The following is a 23,997-nucleotide window of genomic DNA, read 5'->3' on the forward strand; positions in this document are numbered from 1 at the left end:
CACTAATGTGGATGCCGTGTGTGAAGGGGATATTTAGAGCAGCCTAAAAACCAGCAATACAAAAAAACCCTACTGAAACGTGTTTGCCTTTTTCTTATGTCTTCTTGCTTTCATTACAGGCGCCGAAGCCGCCGCGCGTGAGTACTTTGGTCAAACAAACCATTGCATTGAAAAGCCACTCTGCCGAACACTGAAGGATAGAAAGAATAATAAATCAGCATAACGCGCAAACAGCGCCCTAGAATAAGAGCTAAAAGCCCCGTTAGCCTGAATACTATAAACTGAGCGACACATATCTTAGGCCTAACATAATAGCCCATTTTTGACTAGTCCTTTTAAAGAGCCTTTCACCAGCTTCGGATATTACAAAAAAAAGCAATAAAAGAAACTCGGTCGGTAGATAACGCAGTGCGAACCGCGTCTACAAATATGAAATGGCTGCGTGTTGCGACAATGCTCCAAACTGGTCCTTCTCTAGGGAGCCGCAGTTCCAGCAAGAGTGAGTCACACGCACAAATGCCTCAACACGCGATGCACCACTTGCAGCCTCACCGATTCGCTTATTAATCCACTGCGGTGTGCGCAATGCCAGCTCTGGAAATGCACCGCGAAGCAACATAACAGAAGAGAGAAATAAAAAATATTACTACCGAAAATATAAGGGGCAATTATGGTGGTGCTATGCTGAGCGTTATTTCCTCTTATTCTGTTATGGTAGCGCTGTGTATGTCTGGTGCACTGACTCAGAAGCGATGCTCACCTTTTCTGGGCGAAGCACTTTGCTGACTCTGATGTGGCCATGGTAACCAAAGGACCAGTGGCGCAACAACGCGGAGCGGGGGGGAAGGGGGGGGGGGGGGGGGTTGCACCCGGTTACAACAGAGCGCAACGTGGAGCATGACTGAATGACGAAGTCAATTTTGCGGCCTGCAAGCATTGAAGCGCTATCGACATGGTCGACACAGACGCTCTTTTTGCGGCCAGTTTCGGTTTCAAGGAGTCTGCCAAGGAAAACTAATTGTTCGCGTAGCTCCCACATGAACTCCGCTATTCAAGTTTTCATCGTTGGGATAGGTAGTGTCCAGGACAGGCCCCATAGTACTCATTTGCTGTAGCCACCTGTTGTTGATCATTTGAAATTACCGTAACTTCGCTAATTACGCACGTAAGTACGGAAATTGCTCTGTATCTAAAGGCCGCCAATCCGTACACTCGAATGCTAAAAATAACGTGACCACGATTTATACGTTTCTAACTTTAAAAATTTGGTGCAGCTAAAAAAACAACACTGTATATTAGAAGGCCTAGTTTATTATTGCTACATTATTTCGCCGGATTTTTAAGCGGGGAATTCTGTAAATTCATTCCCAGTGGACACGCCTGACAAGCTCACCGGCTACAATTCGTAAATTGCAATATGTGTCGTAAAGTAATTCACTAAAAAGTTGGTTAATGAATTTTTATTAATTATTATGTGTTTCGATTGCTTGTGCTCCTAATGACCGCCTCATCGAATAACCTAGCTCAATGATAGGAGTTAGGCCGCCTGCCACAGGCCATTCCTGAAAACTCTGTACTTTATTTTTGCGTCCAAGAGTAAAAACATCCTATAGCCTTTATTCCATGCCAGAATTGATGGCTACACTCATAGTCGCCAGAAACCTCGAGCATCTCCTTCGTCGCACGTGTCAGCAACAGTTTACTCGCGAAATTTCAAGCCCAGCGAGCCATCTACTCCGGCGGGATTCCGGTGGTTCCGTGTCAGCAATTAGTTGTGTGCATCCATCAGCCCTATTTCACCTGTTTCAATTCCTGCATCTGTCCTTTTGTGCTTGCGTGGGCAGCGCATTGAGGTTGTCTGGTGTCTCAATAAACGCACTCGTGAAATCGGCGCGTTTACTCCCCGCACTAATTTTAACACCGTTTTTGCCTTCACAGCATGTGACCCGGTGCCAGCCCCAGCGCCAGTGCGGTAAGCACCATTTGCCTCTTGTTCAAATATTGTCACATTGAGATGCCATATGAAGTAGACCATGAGATACGAGTTACGTCTATGCCATGCACGGGTTTAGTTCAGACTGTATATCGTTGACCTGACTTTATACTGCAGCCCCTGCTTCGGACATAGCGCGGTACGTTTTGTGGAAAGAGAATATTTATGTAGTAATAATTACTACATAAATATTCACTTTCCACAGGAAGGATGGCGCCATGTTCCTGTGAATCGTTGTTTTGAAGGAGTCCTAAAAGGTCCTTCAAATTTATAAACATCGGCACATCAGGAACCTTACTAGGTAGGGAAGGCGCTAATTTCGCAACGGACGCTATAATAAGGAAAAGTGTTTTTATACGAGACTGGCCCAATCGCCTTCACAAGTATGTTTGCTCTTATGGTTAGGTTTTAATGAGCGCCCTAGTGGACAAAGCACGATTCCTGTAATATAAGGAGAATGATTCGCTGGCGTCTATCCTTTTACAAACCGGTGCTTACTTACAAACACCTATGTGATTGTGACGAACGAAGTAGTGGGGGATTCCAAATTAATTTGGAGCAGCTGTGCTTGTTTACTGTTACCACAATGCACGGTACAGAAACGTTATTGCAATGCGGCCCTACGAAACTGTGGCAGACGCAGCGATGAATCAAACCCGCAACTTCCCGCTTACCACTGCGAAGCCATACCCGCTAAACTATTTCGGCGGGCTTTACAATACCCCTAAGCGGCTTCTGCGTGAGCAGGCGTTCTGTGCGTAGCCAAACCATGGCACCACGGCCGTGGATTCGAATGCCTTAATTCTACCTTTATTAACTATACTTCACCTTAACACCCCGTGTGCTCCAAAGGGGTGTTAAGGTAACGGTATAGTTAATTAAGGTAGAATTAAGGCACTCGAACACACGACCTTGCGATGTGCGAACCTTGTGACCAACAACGTGGGTCGCGTGACGTTCGCGGCGTTTGTGCTGACGTGTCCGCTCGGGTCACGTGACTCCGCCAGTGGCACCCCCGGACGTCGCCGCGCTTCTGCAACGTGGCCGCAATGCTTTCGCATTCATCCACGTAGGCATAACTTAGGCACCCCTTCAGGTATTTTGCTTGCCTTCCACTTTTCTATCCTCTTTGTACAATCTATCTGGTTTACTACTCTTTTTTTCCCCATTTCATTCATCTTCCACGGCGGCCTGTGTTATCTTGGCATTAGCTAACCAGCCTTGGTTACAACATTAATGGTTATAGCGACAATATACATAGGCAGGGCTTGCTTCCCCTCATAACCTGCAGTCTCCCGTCATTGGGCTCCTTGTTAGGTAAATGGCATTGACCCCGAATATCCGATACATTTTATATACGAGATCATCCAAACACTTCTCCACTCATCATTCCTCAAAAAAAGGGGGGGGCGCGCCGATGCTACATTCTAATTTTAAAGAACACAGACATCCTCAAAATAAGACAAGAAAGCCAGAATGATTTTGCATTTTGCTGTCACATTGTCTGACAGTGACCATTGGAAGTTACTATGAAGCCACCAAGTGAGCCAGTGGGGACATGATACCTAAAGTCGGAGAACCATCGCCGTGCGTTAAGATAACCAACCTTGTGGCCTTTGGAGATGCGCTTATCACCGTAACAACACACCGAGCCCTGAATAGTGTCAAAGGCGTAATTTCAGAGAATGATCTAATGGTTGATTTAAACTCCTGGAAGGATAAAAACGCAATCAATCAACAAATGATCAAGATCAAACTCGATGACAAATAGGTACCAGCTAAGTGTCCAATCGTCACATTTAGTTCTAGCACATTGCAGGAGGCAGAGAAACAGGGTACATACTCAAGGTCAGAGTACGACTGTACATTCCAAATCGGTGACAATACTTTTAAGCGCCGGTGTGTTGGCCATGCTTCTCCGATCTATCGAGGGTAGCTTACCTCTCCGAAATGTGGTATTAAGGAGCATTCTGCTGTCTATTGGGATGCCGAGCTCTATTACACAAATTGTGATGGTGGCCATGCTGCATACTCTAGATGTGCAGTTTGAAAGAAGAAAAATAAGATAATCGCATTAACATGATAATCGCAAATGAAAACATAACTTCTGAGAAGCACGACAGCAACATTTGCACATCCTTCGCCACAGTGGCGCATCGGGGGCAGCATCACAACGGCAGTTGGCTGCCATCCACGTCACGCCCAGCGAGCAGGCGGCATCGCCAACGGCCTCCACGGTAGGAGCAGCCGAGGCTGCCCTACCTTCCCAGAACTACCCCACACCAGTGGCCTCTGCTAGCACTGGTAGCACAGCTCAGAGGCTAAAGTGTAGGGGTGTGCGATTAGTGAATTCTTTCATCGATTTGAGCATATCATATCCTACACTAAAGCCGTACCTCAGGTTGAATGTTATTGAAGATCCTTATCGCAGCGACCACTTTACTTACAGTGTTGAACGCAACAAAGTAGGATAAATGATTACCACAGGTTCCTCGGTTGAAGGTCGAATTCGCTGACTTGAAGCTGTTCCGAGAACTCGCACATTTATCGAGGGATGACATTTGCGCCTTAAGGATAATGTTCTTGCATACTTAACAGCTTTTGTTACTTATGCTGCAGTGAAGTACATCGCAGAAACAAACGAGTGGCTACCAGAGGGCGAGTTCCATGATGGAATGATGAATGTACGAAAGCGCAAGTAGATAGTTTCAAAGACGAGGGATATTTTCCGTGTGCACATTTTCAACGCGATCTTCAGCGCAGTGAACTTCTCTGGAACAATCCTGAGATAAAAAAATGCGCACCAAATGACCCATACAACCATCCATATAGCTTAGCAGAGCACCAGACATCCCTGAACAGCTGTAATAGCACTGCTCCATGATCTCATCAAATCATTTATGAAATAATACACTGATACATTGAGACCCAGAAAACTCTCTGGTCTCTTATCAACGCCATATGGTCTTCAGAGTATATCCCATCTTCTTTGAAAAATATGGTTAAAGTCCTAATTCTCAAATAGGGCAATTTCCATGGACCTGGTGCCAGTTTTGCTTGAAAAACTAAGAAACTATTGACAACGAATCTCGGACACTGAAACGTCAAATAAGCTGCTTTTAATTGAGCCGGATTGGGAATATTAACCTCCAATAAAAAGTACGACAAAATGAGCTAATTTTGTCGCAACCTTTGACATATCGGCATATTGCACACGCTCTGATTTGTTGAGCCGTGAGGAACCTCCTATCTGTGGCAAGTGTGACGATACGTTGACCACCCTCCACGTCTTGTTGGAGTGTCGGGAAGCAAACAATGAGAGAAAAAAGCACTTGCCTGTAACTTAACGACAGCAAACGCCACTACATCCGGCAATACGTGTTGGCTGTTGGCACACAACCTTTTTTACAGTGAACCAGCATTGAATTTTCTGCACGCAACTGCAGATTTTACGTGGGCTTCCGCGAATTGAGGAAGCAATGCTGTGCCGCTTAGGCTTGGGCGTTGCATTCACCAATGCATATACCTGTTTCATTGAAATGGCTGATAGCGCCAACTGCAATCCCTACAGTGTCGTTTAGAACACCTACTGTGATACTGCCCATCTTTTGCAAATGAAGACATCTGTACAGCTCTGAATTACTTGGGTAGACAACGGTTCACCTTGAACAGGATCGTGGGACCATGACCTACAATAAAAAGTACGATTGGATCGTTGCTCGCTTGAAAAGTGCGGCTGCGATGTTTAAAAACTGCCGTATTGAGTGGCCGTCTGTGATCCGGACTGAGTGACTGGAAGGTATATAGAGCAGAAAACTGTTACCACGTCGGCGATATCCACACTGGGAGTTTCTCTTTTTCTCCTAATCTTTCCCTCCATTTTCCCTTTCCCGAATGTATGGTAGCCAACCGGGCTCAGTCCTGGCCTCCCTCCCTTTCATTTATTTTCTCTCTCTACACGAGCAAAAATATTCGTAACATGTTCTCACTGAGGGCTGCTTCTACGATATCACGCTTCGTAGTTCATGTGCTTCCATGCCCTTGCGTTCAAGGGTCCTGCCTAAGCCCATATGTTTTAGTATCTCATCCCACCGATGCATATCCTTTATATGTATCGCACATCTCTCACCTCGCGTGTCATTTTCATAGTGTTATTAGCTATTTTACGCACTTTCCAGCGAATGCATTTAGGCCTCTATAGAGCCGCGTTGCATCTACCCATTGAAAATCATTTCATGCACCACTGGAATGACTTAACCCTATGTATTTAAATCATCACCTTTGCATGCATATAAATATAAACTTAAAATTGTATAAGTAGTTGTCCTCTTACACACTATGTACATAAAGTGTGTACTTCATTTGTTATAAAGTTTGTACAATTTATATTGATAATGTGCGTAATTGTTATTTACATGTATGACTCCTTGTATATAATCGAATCTGTTCATATCCACTACTACGTTCACAATATATTTACTTGTAGATTGCATATTTTTTATACTCCTCTATCAATTAATCATTTTGTAATCTTCTTGTTAACCGAGGATCCCGCTGCGGTCATTTGACTTTGAGACCCTCGCCTGTTTACTACTAACAACCAACCATGCATCTTATATCAATAATAAACTGAAACTGACAGCTAGTCGCCATAGACTTGGCGCTACTTGGCCATATTCGCCCTTGCACTAATAACATCAATAATCATCGCCAATGCTTTACGAACGGGGGTCGCAACTTCCCAGCGTCCTAAACTGTCGTGATCTCCTTCCCTAGTTTAATGGCCCAACGTAATACCGTCGGTACATGAGAGGGGCCGGCTAGATTTACGACGGGGATGCATGCATAATGCAGCCTCCGTCGAGAAGTGTTGCAAGCTAAATTAACCTACTGTTAACTGGCAATGCAGCGACCGCTCGCAGTACGTGGCGAGCACAGTCATCGTGCTGTGCATCGTAGCCCTGGCGCTGGGCTACATCTTCACGACGACAGATGGTAAGTGAAAAACTTCAAGCTTCGTTAAACGGCGTTATGCGGCATTGACTGAGAGGTAGGGGGAATGAAGGAGGGGAGGGGTGTACGACTTAAATACTGCGTGTCGCTTGGTAGACTGCCACAAGTTTCTGCACATGAACGTGGGCCGCGATAACGAGCGCAAATGGCTGGATGACGCTCTTACGTTCTGTGCTTACGAAGGCTTTCAAGAGTATAGAGTGGGCTGGGTTTTTTGAAGGCGGGTGTATCTTTACAAAGAAGGCGCTTTATTCCTGTGCAGATGCGCTATTTAGACGGTTTGTTCATTCGGTCGCTGACGCAGCAATAATTAGGAGGCCCTGTTAATTGTTTTAAATAAAGCTCGCATTACGTATGAACTTGTCCGCTGGTCGGCGACACGTGGTACGAGCATACCAGGACTATCGCACTACTGTCGGCAAGGTGCCTAACCTAACCTAAGCTTAACATAACACAACCGAAACTTACAAAACAAATCGAATGAGTGAAATTGTTTTAATGCTCCCGCATTATTGAGCCCGAATAACTGGATGACGCTCATATGTGCTTTGCTTTAGATTGCTTTTAAGAGTATACAGTGGGTTCAGTTTCAAGAACACGGGTGTATAGGGAACACCTTATAACTGTATTAACTATAACTTGGTTGTCTAGGAAGTACTGGAAGTTGTGTATCTAAACCCGTTTCTGGTGTGTTATGGTGAGTGTTCTGGTAAATATCACTGCATGGTTTCAAACTTGCTTTCAAAAAATGCCGGAAATGAGGCGTTTTATAATGAATATTTTCAGTAATTCGGGAATCCAGCAAGCGTTCGCATTCTTTTTTACCTTCCAGCCCTTCAAAGAAACGCGGCTATTTCAAGGGCATGTGACCTGCGTTTCAGAAAGATTTGTAAATTTGTATATCGCACAAAAATATTAGTGGACGAGCGCTGTAATCGTAGGTACTGTTTATCCGTGTTTCGTGAACCTTGCAACAGTTTCCGAATAGTGCACCACCAGAAAAAAACGCATATTGCGTTTTAGGAAGGGAAACGATGCAGCTACCTCTACTTTTAACGATGTGATGCGCAGTGTGGTCCGCGCGGCCTGAGAAATAGTCTGACAAAAATCTACACCCAACGGCCAGATTACCAAAGGCACGCATCGCCACATATTAGTTGACTAGTTTCCAAGGGCTATTTCTACCAGACATTTTATTTCGTAAATTCACGCATTGCTAAAAGCTCCTCCAACGTTACAGAGAGTTCCGGTAGAGATAGTGGCATATAGTGGAAAGATACACAAAGGATATTTATTTGTCTGTTTTAAGCAATTTGTGTCCGGCTTCTATAGGGCCTTAAGGCTTGCGCTTCAAGAACTGGTTAACGACGGAACACATCCTATTTCTGCTAAAACGGGAATATCGTGGTGTTCGAGGTCAAAGGAACTGTGTGGGATTAGCAACTGCTGCGGTCCGATTCGTGGGGATTGCATGTCTACCTCCAGTACATGAAGTGAGCCTCCATAGCGTAGGAAAAATGGACAAAATTTTCATCTTGACGTATATCTGGTTGGAAATATATTGAAAAGGCGTTGTATAACTATACCTATATTGCTTCACAATTGCGTTCAAGATGCCAGGCCGACATCGACGGCCATCACGACTGCGGGGTCTCCAGCACCGGTGGAAACAACTTCCTCGACTACTACGAACGCACCAGACAAACAAGGTGAGAGTTGAGAACACGACGCATCGCAAAGAACCATGGAGCGATAAATAGTAGCGGGAATTAGATTGTGGCGGGTTCCGCATACGTGTCGATGGACGGCACGTTAATCCACACAACACAAAGAGAGCACATGCATAGATGGGCCCATGCACAACACATAGTGCTTCGTGTGTACGTATGTGCCTCTTTTGTCCATCAAATGCGATCCCGTGCAGCAGTGTGGTTTTCTTACGCGCGAGCGTATAAGACCTCCCCCCCCCCCCCCCCCCTTCTGTGAAAACGGCGAGTTATGCGTGACCGTGAGGGAAGCAAGCACCGGAGGAAGAAGGCGCCTGGAGGTGGAGAAGAGAACCAGAACCACCGGGTTTGGTTCCTTTTCGTTCGTGCTTCGACGCCATGGTGCTCGCTGTGCATGTTCGCGTCGTTCATACGCTCGCGCGTAGCTCGCTTTCACGAAGTGAAACGTCACTACCTTCTTATTTGCGAATAACATATAGAAGTTTGATTTAGAGGCTTTCTATGAGAAACTGTCTTCATGTTGGTATTCTTTTCGTGTTGCATTTCAAGGCACATTTCGCGCTGGTCTCCCAGACGTTATCCACTAACGGCGAATCGTCAAAGAAAACTTAATATTTAACCAAATCAGCAGCGACGGACACGGCATGGGCATTTACTAGTGTGCTAAGTACGAGCGATCCGGTGCTGACTGGCTTGGTTCCAAAAAAAAATATTGGAGTTTCAGACGAGCTCAGCACGGCCATTTGCTTTACGGGACCAATTGTCATCAGTTGAAACATTTGCTTTGATCTTACTAAACATTTTCTCAATGATATATACACCCACGCCATTGCGTGGGTGTATATTGCGTGGGTGTAACACTTTGATTTGTATATTGCATAGGCCCTAATCTGGTTCCTTTATATATACATGCAAACCTACCTCAAGCTCGTTACATACAAGTGCGTTCACATATTGCACTATTAAAACACCATAACATAATTGTCAATATATAGGTACAGGCAACAGGCGGGAATTCAATATTGCGGCACCTGCGAGCGCTTGCCAACTCGCAACTTGCCAACTTGCGCTAGCCAACTTGCAACGAAGCATGCGCACGGTGTCGATCCATGGAATTGCGAATGCGCCTCCTCTCGCTCACAGCGGCCGTCCAATTCAACCCCTTCTGGCCAGCCCGCTCATCAAAATCGTGAAAAGAGTGACATGTGTTACACTGCTTGCCTTTCTTCCATGACTGAAGAAGCAACCAGCAGCGCTGCAGAACAGCGAGTTTTTTTTTTTTTGTTGTTGTTGTTGAAGTCAATCTTTTAATACAAAAACGTGGCTACGTTAATTTGCGGTAGCTCAGTTTCTATGAATTTGTCCTGCTGAACGCAATGGCGTGGGTACAACTTCCTTCAGTGCTGGCTGTGCTGCTCTGCAGGCAGACTAAAATAAGCGCCTGTACTTTTACTGAGCGAAGCGTAAAGAAAGACTGGTGGTATCTCATATTCCATAGCCTTCATTGCGGTATTTCATACAGCAGTGTTGTTGATTTTGGGCATGCCGGCCGTGGTTGCTTAATGGCTTTGGAGTTAAGCTGCGAAACACGAGGTTGCGGAATCGGACCCTGGCTCCGGTGGCTGCATTTCGACGACGGTGAAATGCAAAAACACCCGTGCATCGTGCATTGAGCGCATGTTAAAGAGTTCCAGACGATTAGAACTAATGCTGAGTTTTTCAGTATGGCGTGCCTCATAATCGCATCGTGGTTTTGGTGCGAAAAACCCCTAAATCTAATTTTTAATTTAAGACATGATGCAAATAAGGGTAAGGGTTGAAGCATGAAGAGGAAGTGGCTGAGGGTAAAGCAGGCGCCACAAAATGCAACAAACGTTGTTGCGTTCGTGTACGGGGTCATGGCATGGCAGCCTGCTTGGTGCATTAGCTAAAAGATGACTATCAGCGGGTAAGAAAGCAGGACGATATTAGTAATTTTTAAAGGTAACCATGTGACTGAGAACTGTAGCCGATCGCAAACGGCCAAGAACGGGGGCTGACTCGATACTTGAAATCGGTGCATGACACTTCACCTCTGATGCTACAAAAATGGTGTGAAATTATGGTAGAAGCGCAAAAGATGTTTTGATTGCGTCATAAATAACCAGCGCGAAAACACACGGACCACGAAAAAAGAACGATAGTGCGCTCTACTTGAAGCTAAGTTTTATTAAAAAAGCAAGAATTTATATTGATAAACATTAACCAAGGAGCGCTCTTTTCTTGGTTCGTTTCTTTCGCTGCTCCGCGTGCATGTAAAGTTAAAAAAAGCAAGGACAAGAAGCCTCTTGTTTTGCGCTACCCCGTACGCTTGATATTTACGATTTGAATGTGCACTTACATTGTGTGTCTGGTCTGTTTCTGTTAAGATATAACACTAGAAAGATCGAAAGTTTGGCAGCAAGATCGGCATACTGCTCTGAATGGCTTGCTGTCCGTGAATAAATTGTAGAAAATTTAAGGGAACCTAATACTGGCATGTATGTAGCGAGGTAAACTTTGCCCGTTGATTTTGCTCGGCTGATAAAGAAACCGCGCGAACAGTGAAAAATAACAAGTGCCCCTGCTGAGCTGGCACAATGCCTCGGCGCCGTGCAAGAGACACAACATAGTTTCATATTTAAATTTTCCTTAATCACAGTAAATGCCTTTTTATGCCCTAAAGCTTCATATAGTTTGCGTCATGATAGAGCACACACGATTCAATGAAAAAAAAATAAAAAAAAGTTTTACTTCCCCACGTACAGTTCCTTATTTCACATGCTGTTGTTGAGCACATAGCTGATCCCACCGGGTTAACACCATGGCTACAAAAAAATTATTCTGCCACGCTTCATGTTGCTTCTTAGTTCATGGAGCTCGGGAAACAAACGGAAGCCAGGAAGAAACCTGACGCCTGCGGTTACCCGATGTTATAGGAAAACATTACGCATCGTTAAAAACAAACAAAAAGACCTCGGGGCGCTGAACACCGCATCGCATTTCATTGATTTCTACTGCCGTCGGGACAAATAATCAAACATGTTTCTTTATATACGTAAAACCGACCGAGAAGATATCTTGCCAAAATTTCAGCAAAAGGGACGGCGATATTCGTAATTTTCTATGTGTAAGCACGAATTTATTGCGTGTAGCGAAGCATTTTGAAAATTGCTCAAAATATTAGGTGTACATGAAGAAATATAATTCAAGTGTGCATACCAAATATCCGGAGGGAAAGTCGCATATGCGACGCACAATAGGAAATCGCCGAATGGCAATTTTTTGGCCTTCTGTTCCTGACAGCAAAAATTGCGTAATGGTTTATATAAAAGTAAAGAATTTTATTTTGAATGTTCTAATACGCTACAATTTGCTATTCCTTAAAAAGGTATTGTCCACCTTGCGTCAGTCAAAATTATTTTCGTGCTGGAGCAAATGCCTGCGCTAAAAAATGAGATTAGTCCTAAAAATAAATCGACTTTGCAATGTTTTCTAAAAAATTCCGTGAAATAGATATGAAATGAAATAAAGTTGGTGTATATTTAGCAGCTTCGCTGCTAAATATACACCAACTCGGATGGTATGCCTTAAATTGTGCAAAAATATAGATCCTTGATTAACGTTGTAGTTCTTTTTTTTTGCAAGGATACCTGAAATACCGATGTAATTAATCGCACTCTATAGGTAGAACTCCAAGAACTTTAGTCCATTTGTACTAAATATGTTTATCCGAATTTATTAATCCACGAAGGTACGCGTTGCAATTTCCATGGATTCGATTGGTAAACTAAAATATGTGGCTTAACTTTATTGTAAAATGTAACATAAAATAAAAAAATGTAACATCATTGTGCGAATTCTATTGTGTATCTGTCGTTTAGGCTGAGATCTCAGTAGTCCAAGTAACGTATTAGTTACGATATCTGCCACAGGCGAATATTCCCCTTCCAGCTGTTAAATTTAACAGCGGTGGTTTTTTGTTTCAACGTACGATGTTAAACAGAAGCTTCGCATTTGCATCGGCGTTGACAAACATCTGAAGCATTTTATACATTTCTTAGACGCACAACGTTGCACACAGGCTGAATCTTATTGCTAGCCGAAATCATACGCCACGATGGGGATAGTACAGAAAAATTACCCATTCCGTCTTATAGAATGTAGGTCGTTGAGCAAAGTACTTGCTTGAAGACGAGCGAATTACACCGTTCTTGATAAAACGGGCTGCCGCATTTGTCAACGAGTCATATTAGCGACACTGAAAAGTGGCGTCTCTCAATTTCTGATAGATCTTCACCAACTGTTCCTGCCGGCACGTTGCAGTGCAGGTTCTAAATTTTAGTGTGGTGTTCGCGCATGATCTCTAAAAAAAAAAACTTGTGGGACAAATGTGGGCGAATAGGGGGATAATTATGTTGATTCCTGCGTACTAGTCCTCTCGTCTCACTGCACTATGAAATTTTCCTTTTGCTTTTGTGCGATGGATTTATCAGCAACAATCCAGGTCTTTCAGCGAACACTTTCCAAAATTCTTAAATGTAGCCTGTGGCAAATAGCACAGTACTAGTTCATGAGCTGGTCTACTCGGAGAGGCGGACATTACTTCCACAACAAATTCAAATGCATACTCGACGATTAAACAAAAATTCAATAATGCATTTCTTAACAAAGCTCGGGAATTAATATATCGAAACTGGTGTCATCCCGAGAATTCGTTCCAAGTGGCTCCGCCTTGCGAATTCCATGTTACAACTTACTTAGTGATTTTTCGTAAATTTCTTGTCTAAGTAATGTCCGCCTCTTCGAGTAGACCAGCTCATTAACCAGAATTGTGCTATATGCCACAGGCAACCTATAAAAAACCTATAAAAACCTTATAAAAATTGGATGTGAACTACATAACGAAAACGTTTCAGGAAGGATCGTCTGATTCTCGGAAGTTATCAGTATGGACTTGATCGGGCTGAACAAGACTTGCATGCAAGTTGTAATATTGATGAGCTTTGACGAAAGGGGATAGACTGATCAAGGTAAGTACTCTCTTTGTTCAAAAAGCCAACTGCAACATCTCGTTCGGTTTTCCTGGAACAGAATATTTAATCAATAAATTTTTCGCAACATGTGTACTTCGGCAAAGTAGCAGCTTGTTACGGTTCTTGCCCCTATCCCAGGTAGCCAAAAACGAGAACAAACATATGAATACATTGCATAAGTGCACATGTTTTAGTTCGCATATATACCAATTTGGCATAACTAAACTATTGACACGGGCTTGCATGATTTAGAACTTACGCGAACGTTATCGTTGATTCTGTCTATTGTATATGTCCCCGACGAACCTTGTATTAGAAGAATGCATGTGTTCAACAAGAATTGTCTTGTAGTTTCTGGAAACCGCGCGGGACCAGCGATTACAGTAGAACCTTCGAATAGTGATCTATGAAAGCCGACGCGCTTGACTCGCTGTTCAGATTTCGACGATCGCCAACTGTGTTCGCCGCTATCGCTGTGCTTTTAGTGTAACTGGATCTTGTGGGCACAGGTTCGTCCAATGAGTTTCGTCATTTACAGTTTTGCTGCTGTTTTCTTCACCGTCACTACTACGTGACAATAAGCTGGAACATGATAAAATAGTGCTACAAAACGATCCAGTTTTCAACGACGTAGTAGCGCCAAATTACTGATGATTTGGCGCCCACATCTCGCGTCACCCTATTTTCGTCTAGTTTTGCGGTTTAGTAGGTGTAGTTAAACTAGGCTGAGATCTCAGTAGTCCAAGTAATGTATTAGAGTTACGATATCTGCCACACGCGAATTTTCCCCTTCCAGCTGTTAAATAACAGCGGTGGTTTTTTTTTTTTTTTTTTCAACGTACGATGTTAAACAGAAACAGGAGCGTTTAGTTTGGGAAAACATACAATGTAGGGGATAGACATGAAATTTCTGCGCTCTGCAGCCCCGAATCTGTCCACGTTGTCAGTCAAAAAAACACAGAAGAAATACCTTGCGCTGGTAAACGATTCGTATACTTCCACGTAATGTGGACGAATCACTACCAATAAATAGGCCCATGGCCGCGGCAGTTCCTATGTCCACTTCCATGGGTGGGCATGTGCTAGGGCGACTGAGATAGTTGGGGCGTCACGAAGTTCATTCAGTTACAAGGTTCTCATTCTTAAGTTTGGCCTTGCAGGTCTGTACTGTATCCCCTTCTGTTAAGTACCTTCATTTCATTCGGACGACCATATGCTGTGGGATGTTCACATTGACTACGTAATGAAACGTTCGTGAACCGCAGCAGTACAGTTATACACAGTTAAACATAATAGTCCTCTTCAGTTGCGAAGGTTAGTTTTTGAGGCTCTGGACCAGTCACTGCTCAGATATGGTATTTCAGTTTATGGTTCCTACGCACAAACGAAAGAATAAAGTGGATTAGTTATTACATAAGATACCTGTGACCATACTGTATGATAGTGCTTATGATTGCTCAGACAATTACGCAAGATATAATACTGCAGGCGACGAATGCTTTTCGGATCTATTTGTAAAAGTGATACTTCTTCGCAATATTTTCACGAATCGTCACAAGATAAGAGTAAACCTAAAACGCTAAGAGATGCATACCTTTATAAATTACGGCGTATATATATACGATCTATGGAAAAAAGTGCCGAGAATATTACGTCCCTTTTTATTCGAACCAGTTTCCTAAAGAATAATACGTACAACATTCCCTAAAGGAAGCCCAACGACAAATTAAAGCATAGCTTCTCTCTCGTTAAAATATTTGTTAGGTATTATTTTTGTCTATAGCTAACTGCTGCAATTAATATATTTTCATTCTTGTAAACAATGGAAATATTGTTCTTTTTTATGCAGTTTCTCGAAGAAATAGTGCAACCACGGACAGAATTGAAGCAAAAAATAAATCAAGATTGTCTTTTTTTTTTACTTCTAACGCAGTAAAATATTTATGTATAGTGAGTGTTCTTTTGAAGCCGCCGGGGATTCGATCCCGCGATCTCGTGCTCAGCAGCGCAACACCTTAGCTGACTGAGCCACCGCGGCGGGTACATACGTATTGTGACAGAGCGACGAAGAAGTAGTTTGGACATGACTTGAAGAAGACGACGCTCTGGACTTCGCGAGCTATGATCTTGTCAGCCGCTGCCATACTTGTAACTACAGTGTAAATATATTTCTTGCTTCTTTTCCCCGTAACATTTTTGGTGGAGTTTGCGGGCTCAAGGACAAGACGGATTTACGCAGCGGGCGCTCCTTGGCTGCATCTACCGCCAGCTCAAGGCGAGGATGCTTCGGGCTCGTCGGCCCCCACGCCAACCGTCATTCTGGCACAACCGCGTGACCCCGGCTCCTTTTCCGTCACTGACAACACGGATGTTGAAGATTGGCTTCAACTTTATGAGCGGGTGAGCAAGAGCAACCACTGGAACCAGACCGCCATGCTGGCTAATTTGATATTCTATCTCGCGGGGACGGCACGCGTCTGGTTTGACCCATGAGGAGGAACTTACCACCTGGGACATTTGTAAACAGAAGCTCACGGATTTGTTTGGCAGGCCTGTTGGACGTCAGCGCGCCGCTCAAAAAGACCTCGCTTCGCGTGTCCAGACGTGCACCGAGTCCTACCTCACATACATTCAAGACGTGCGCGCTCTGTGCCGCAAAGTGGATCAGAGGATGTCCGAAGCTGATAAAGTCGCACATGTCATTAAGGGCATAGCCGATGATGCCTTTCACCTCCTTGTGTTTAAGGATTGTTCTACTGTACAAGCCATCATTACCGAATGCCGGCGATTTGAAGAAGCCAAGAGCCGTCGCATTGCCCACCCATTTCCCCGCCTCCCCAACACGGCTGCTACGTCCACCTGTGAAGACCTCCGCAGTCTGCCTACGCCCAATCGCTCTGATGACATCGTCCACATCATCCGGCGTGAAATCGAAGCCGCATCTCCTATGCCAACCCCAACCCTTGGCTCCGACAATTGCCAGGCCACCATTTCCCTGATCCAGACCGTCGTACGCCAGGAATTGGCCAACGTTGGCTTGACCAACGTCTGCTCCATTAATCGGCCTGACCACGTTTCGTCCACCTCTGCCATGCGCCCTCGAAACGTGAATGCCCCTCCGCGGTATCGCAACCCGGCTGAATGGCGCACTCCAGACGACAGGCCAATATGCTTCACTTGTGGCCGTATCGGTCATATTTCACGTCACTGCCGCTCTTCGTGGAATTCGACCCCTTGGCCCTATCTCCCATCCGACCGTCCTCCTCGTGCTACTTCTCGCTTCCCACCGCACACGCAACCAGTAACTCCTGGCGACACTTCTCGGCCCACCCGTTCTAGCCGCTCTCCTTCGCCACATCGCCGCTTCTCCCGCTCGCCCCCATCGCGTCGGTCACCGTCCCCAAGCTCCTTCCGGCGCACGCTTTCGGAAAACTAACGGGTGCAGCACCTAGAGGTGATGCTGGTATACCGACCCGACGCCAAAATCCTCTTCTGACCCTGCCCACACATCGGAACATCATGAAAGTGAACGTGGATGGTGTACCTGTTAACGGCTCTGATTGACACTGGCGCGCATGTATCTGTGATGAGTGCTCAGCTTCGCCATCGGCTCAAGAAAGTCCTCACTCCTACCCCGTCGCCTGTGCTCCGAGTCGCCGACGGGGGAACGCCGGCCGTTATTGGCATGTGTCCAGCTCGTGTCAGTGTCGCCGATCATCATACTTCTGTTTTATTCTATGTCCTAGAACACTGCCCTCACGACCTAATCCTGGGACTTGACTTTCTCTCAGCCCATTCCGCCTTGATAGGCTGTTCTGCTGGTGTTGTGCAACTCGCTCTACCTGTTGCTTTGATCCCCCCGATAGTGCTCCGATCCGGCTATGTTCCACAGAGCATATTCGCCTCCCTCACCTTGCCGTTTCCTACACAGGTGTTTCACCCGTTCCGCCCATTCCAGACGGTGACTACATCGTAACCCCTAATCCGGATGTCTTGCTCTCGCATAACGTCGCATTTCCTCACACCGTCATTACCATTACGGAGAACACGTCCTGTCTTCCGCTAGTGAACTTTGGACTTTGTGCGCAAGTTCTCCCGCGCGGCATATCACTTGCGCAAATCACGCCGGCCCGAGACTACCACATTTCGAGTTTAACTGCTGACGGCTCCTCGTGTGCAACTCTTGCTGTGCCTCCTGCCCCTTCAGACTTGAATGCCCTAACGAAAATGATTGCGCCCGACCTTCCGCCCCAGTGTGCCAATGAACTACATTGCCTCCTTGCCTCGTACTGGGACTTATTCGACCTTGGAGACCGTCCTCTCGGGCAAACATCTGTTGTCAAACATCGCATTAACACCGGGGATGCGAGTCCAATCCATCGGCGACCCTACCGCGTCTCTCCTACAGAGCGAGACATCATCCAACACGAAGTTGATAAGATGTTTTCTCGTAACATCATTGAACCTTCTTGCAGCCCATGGGCATCCCCTGTTGTACTAGTTAAGAAAAAGGACAACAGTTGGCGATTTTGCGTAGATTATCGGCACCTAAACAAGGAAACCAAGAAGGACGTCTATCCGCTACCACGCATTGACGATGCCCTGGATTGCCTCCATGGAGCACAATATTTTTCGTCCATAGACCTTCGCTCCGGGTACTGGCAAATTGCAGTCGATGACATGGACCGTCGATGACATGCCGTCGATGACATGGATGACATGGAACAATATTTATTTCAGCAGCTCAGCATATTACACATTTCGCGCCCGCATAAGCGCAAGTCGCTTATGGGCGCGCCATGACAGACATGAGGTGGTAGCTTGCTGCTTACAAGACAGAAGTACAACATATATTATACATGTTGTACTTCTGTCTTGTAAGCAGCGAGCTACCACCTAATGTCTGTCGTGACGTGCCCATAAGCGAATTGCGCTTATGCGGGCGCGAAATGTGTAATATGCTGAGCTGCTGAAATAAATATGTATGTACCCGCCGGGGTGGCTCAGTCAGCTAAGGCGTTACGCTGCTGAGGACGAGATCGCGGGATCGAATCCCGGCCGCGGCGGCCGCATTTCGATGGAGGCGAAATGCAAGAAACGCCCGTGTGCTTGCGTTGTAGTGCACGTTAAAGAACCTCAAGTGGTCAAAATTAATCCGGAGCCCTCCACTACGCTGTGCCTCATAATCAGAACTGGTTTTGGCACGTAAAGCCCCAGGAGGAAATGTATGCATGTATGCATGCATGTATGTATGCATGCACGTATGCATGCACGTATGCACATATGTACGTATGCACGTATGTACCTATGCACGTATGCATGTATGTATGTATGTAATTACTGACCATACGTAAAGCGATTAACACCAAAGACATACGTGAAGAAGCGAATGATGTTTTCACACTCGTACAAATGCGAAGGTCAGCATCATTAGCAATTCAGCGCACCAGTTTGAAGCTTTACGCTAATTCTGAATAAAGCCGATACATACATACGGCAGAAGTGGCTATTGAAAACATTTCTGGTTAAATAACAGTTGTGCTCTATAATTGAATGGTCAAAGAAAAATGGTTAGGACAGACAAACCGGCGTGCTCTGTATTCGTTACAAATGACTCTGTACTACCTAACCCAACAGCAATCTTATTACAATGCGCCAACCACCTTTCTTTTCGCTCATTTGTTAAATTCACTTATTTGGTGCCGTTAGTGCAAATGCTTATGTTGCAGTGTGTGTATGGGATGCTACATGCCATACTATGTGAATCGAACGTATTTACAACTCCTAAAGTGTCTAAAAAATGCAAGACGGCTACATGGCTGGTCTTAGTCGTACTCAAAGGCATTTATGCGAGAACTTTTCGTTATTGACAAAAATCCATTCAATGACGTCAATATCGGCTTGTGTGCGCGTAGAAAGGTGGCCTCAATTGTACATTGATGTGCCACTATTCTTTTATCCTGCAGATCTGATGATCGTGAACACGTTGAAAACATCTCTCGGGGAAACTCTTCTCATTGGAACACAATTTCAAGAGAACCAGGCACTACACTTTTTGATGCTGTGGGAAAGAGCAACGCATGGAATATCACCAGATCGCATGCACTAACGTCAGTTAGTCTAACAAACGAAAATGCGCAGAAATTGCAGGTGAGTTCAACACGCAAGCCCAATTGAGTCAATTTGCATTTTATATCCGTGACAGTACAATCGCACTGTGGTGAAAAGTTACATGCATGAAAATAATTAGCATTACGTAAAACGGTTATGCGAAGCGCTTCGTACTTCGCTTCGTACAGCGCTTCTGATTATGAGGCATGCTGTAGTGGGTGACTCGGGAATAAATTCGGCTACTATGGGCTCTTTAACGTGCACCTAAATATAAATGCGCGGGTGTTGGACTGCTAAGCACGGGAGTTCGGGAGTTCGGGAGTAGACGACGGGTAGAGTTCATGGTGGGTAGAGGTGCGGTCACGATTCCAGAATCTAGATTACGGCGGCGCTTTGTTTGTTGTGAATTCAGGTGCTTATTCTCAAACTGTCAACGCACAACGCCACAAACGGAGACAGACATGGATGTCAGGGCATAGTTGAAGTTTCCGATTTAGTCAGTGCTGTTAACCTTTTCAATGTGGACAAAAGAGAAGCGCCTCGTTTGATACAAATATTTCGTCTCGCACTAGCGGGAAAACTCGTAGTAGCGTCCACAAGTGAGACGCTGGTTGGGTCACGGGATCGTACCGTGTGTCTCTTGCGAGCAGACGATCAAGGGGGTTATTCTGTAAGAGTCCACCTAGTGGACTGTCCATTTCAGATGTAAGCGATTGGCTGCAGCTGCCCGAGTGCAAAGTAGACTGGCTGCCTTCGTCTCGCTCGTGCACCTGGAGCCAGTCGACGAAATGGAGCCAGCCGAAATGGACAGTCCACTAGATGGACTCCTACAGAATAGCCCCCCCCCCCCCCCCACCCGGCACGACATTAGAGTGAGCAAGCAGCATCCCGTAGTGGTAGTTGTGCCATGCTTAAGTATTCCGTTCCATGACGCCGACAGTATTCGCAGAGCCGGTCAGAAGTACCTATGCCGATGCACGTAGGTACGCTGGAGAATTAAACATAATTTTCGAAGAACACAAGCATTCTAAAGAAAAATTAGAAGGATATTTATATGTGTAGCTTATGGCAAACACTAAGGCGCGCGGTTTAAGTCGGCCGCAGTCCTTGTATTTTCACCAAATTTTCAATCAAGCTAATGCGGTTATCCGGATATCAGATATACATCACACAAGATCGTAGGAGCTAATGCTGTAGGACATACATGTGGCATCACTTGCACACAAGCGATGACATAACACTTCGTAAAGCACCTGAAAATTGCGAAGAAATCTTACTTGATAATTGCAGCCCACTCAGCGTAAACCAATTGTAGGACCCAATGTAGAGACTGTCCGTCGGCGACGTATTAAACCGCGCCCATGCCATAGACAAGAGAGGACGATGCGGCAAGAAAGTGGTGTGGGCCTTACGGTCCGCAAATAGTTTCACAAAAGCGTCAGTGAATCTGGAGCAGAAAACCGCTGCCTCCAAAAGTATTCTGGCAGTCCCATTTGTTGGGTACACTCACCCGCTCGTAGATAGCGAGCCAGTCCTCCACGTCGGTGCCATCCGCGCCAGTGAAGATAGGTGGGTCGCGTTGACGAGCGACACCGGGACAGGCGGGGGGTGCGGAAGCAGGCGTTTGCTGGGAGGCGTCTTGCGGCATGGTAGATGGTAGTGCGCGGGATCGAAGCTCCAGGGGCATCAAAGGGGTTTCGTAGCGGTTGTGAGGGTACACCGTCATAGAGAGTTCCGATCGAAGCAGATCTTTAACGATGAGGCGCTTGTGTGGCCGTCCTCCGACGCGCTCAACATGATAATGCTGGCGGAGGCGTTTTTTTTGTTCTTTTTAACAGCGAAGCTGTTTAGGCCGGCCGTAAGTTGTGCCGCAAGCAGCACAACCTCGCCGAGCTATGACGTCACTGCGTTGCCTAGCAACCCTATACCAGCTTTGCAATAGTCGCAAGGCTTCGAGCCTAGACACTGCTTAACAGCGGAGCTGTTTAAGCCAGCCGTAATTTGTGCCGCGAGCCGGAAAAAACCTTGCTGAGCTATGACGTCACTGCATTGCCTAGCGACCCCAAACCATCTGTGTGATAGCTTAGCAACACTCCGCGCCTAGACACTGCGCGCAGCGTGTCTGCTCCGCTTGCCATAAACGTTGCGAACCGTTTCCCGAAGCTACCGACCACGCGTGTGTGTACATACGACTTGCCGCGAGACTCTGCTCAGGGGGAAATTGGCACAGTTCAGCACGACGAACGGGTTCTGCCGCCGCGATGGTGGCAAAACTCTCGTTGACTCTGTGGCGAGTACATGTAGTCTTGACATGGCACGACCAAAGAAGATCCGGACGCCCGAAGAAGCCACTCATTTTGAAGCGCGTCGCGCGACCAAGCGAGCATGTGCGCGTCGGCGACGAGCTGATTCGGAATGCCGTGCCTAGCAGCACTTATAATTTCCGAGCAAAATTTAGCCAAACCTGGTTGCTGTCCACGTTTTTTATGGAAAAATAATGCACATCGCATGCACTGTAGGAAAGTGGGTGTGAAGGAGGCTCATTGGAATGTGGCACATACCCAGCGGCATTATGATAGTTGGCACCTACCCTGTGAAACATACGTCGTGTACTAACGCAGACGCTTTCGCATTGGAAATATAGTTTGATGGAGTTTGAACTGCGTTCCGCAACGACGCTGGGGGCGCTGCGGACGCTGCAGGCGTCAGTGAATCTGGAGCAGAAAACCGCTGCCTCCAAAAGTATTCTGGCAGGCCTCTATCACCGCCATAGAGAGTTCCGATCGAAGCAGATCTTTAACGATGAGGCGCTTGTGTGGCCTCAAAATGACCTTGATGTCATCCTCCGGGAAAGGCGGCGGTCCACGGCATTTCCTACGTCGGAAGCCGCTGTTAGTCTGGCTCTTGCCATTTTTTGGCGAGTCGCCCTCGGATTTTTTATTTCTTTCGGTTCCCTCTTTGGGTTCCTTTTCGCTTTTCTGACTGTTCTTGCGACGTGATAGAACAGTGTGCCAACCGTCCTCAGTTCATGTTTGAGGCCCTGAGATATCGGCGTCGTGCTCGAGTGACGCGTCGTTATTTGATGTTACATGTTGCAGGATGTTTCCCGCTTCATTTGGTTGAACCTCCGACGCCCGAGAGGGGCCCCGAATCGCCTTATCCACATGGTCTAGAGAAATTCCTAAGGTCCTTCCGGCATGCTCGGCCACCAAATCAATAGGATATACCTCCGCCGTCCGGCGCGCTAAGCCTAATCCTAGGCTTGGGCTTTTCCCGTCAAAAACGTCTTTTCACACTCGAAAGTACGAAAAGAGGCGGGAACGGCTCACCTTTGGCTTTCGTGGTGTTACGAAATGTCCATAAATTGTCGATTCGAGTCCTGCGAACACACATTAAGAACCGCATCCGGCACGTGCGGTGTCTTAACGCGCCGCGTCGCTGCCTGAAGTCAACGTTAGGGCTAGCACCTCCACATGCGCGTTGAATTTTCTGGTATCGATATTTCTTCGCGAAGTCGTGCTAGCTCCAAGAATTTTGTACCATCAGAAACCTCGTGACTTTACGAACACGAGATATAATGTTTTGGTAGTATTCGGCAAGTTTTCGGCACGATAACATTTAAAAAAATGGGGCGTGTTGCGAGCCCGTCCCCGCTTCTCTCAGACGCTTGGAGCGTCGAGAGATGCCAGACCCACAGGTTACAGTAGCCATCCATGCAGATGCGGCTAAAATAGTTCCCACTCACCATGTACATGACATGACGAATGCGAACTATTTTAGTCGCCACTGCATTAATCGCAAATCGTCCGTGTATTAACCTGCTGTGTTATCTTTCGATTGTTTACGCAGTGCAGTAATAAACGTTTTGACTTATAATGGTGTTACTTGCCTTTCAGATTGCAGCAGCCAAGATGCACAAAATTGAAATAATGTGCCTACTAGCGACGTCTCAAGTGAAAGCAACCTTGGACGCACTACCCTTAATGGGGGGGTAAGTTCGTGTCCAAGAACTTTTGGTTGGGTTTCATGAGCGCTCTGTCAATACGCAGGATGTAGTTGCATTGTGAAAAACGGAAGATAATATTCCGTTTTACAATAG

The 23,997-nt window shown here is 45.9% G+C and overlaps 1 protein-coding gene across 1 annotated transcript; it reads left to right on the forward strand.

Moving 5' to 3' along the window:
* The first annotated feature begins 434 nt into the window (after positions 1–434).
* LOC125941062 (uncharacterized) lies at positions 435–23,997 on the forward strand. The gene is made up of 6 exons (XM_049657983.1): positions 435–499; positions 1,790–1,972; positions 6,903–6,988; positions 8,620–8,715; positions 19,754–19,937; positions 23,795–23,997. The coding sequence occupies exons 1-5, from the start codon at positions 435–437 to the stop codon at positions 19,894–19,896; spliced, it is 573 nt and encodes a 190-aa protein (XP_049513940.1). The 3' UTR covers positions 19,897–19,937; positions 23,795–23,997.

Source organism: Dermacentor silvarum, chromosome 10, assembly GCF_013339745.2.
Source record: "Dermacentor silvarum isolate Dsil-2018 chromosome 10, BIME_Dsil_1.4, whole genome shotgun sequence".
Classification (NCBI taxonomy): domain Eukaryota; kingdom Metazoa; phylum Arthropoda; class Arachnida; order Ixodida; family Ixodidae; genus Dermacentor; species Dermacentor silvarum.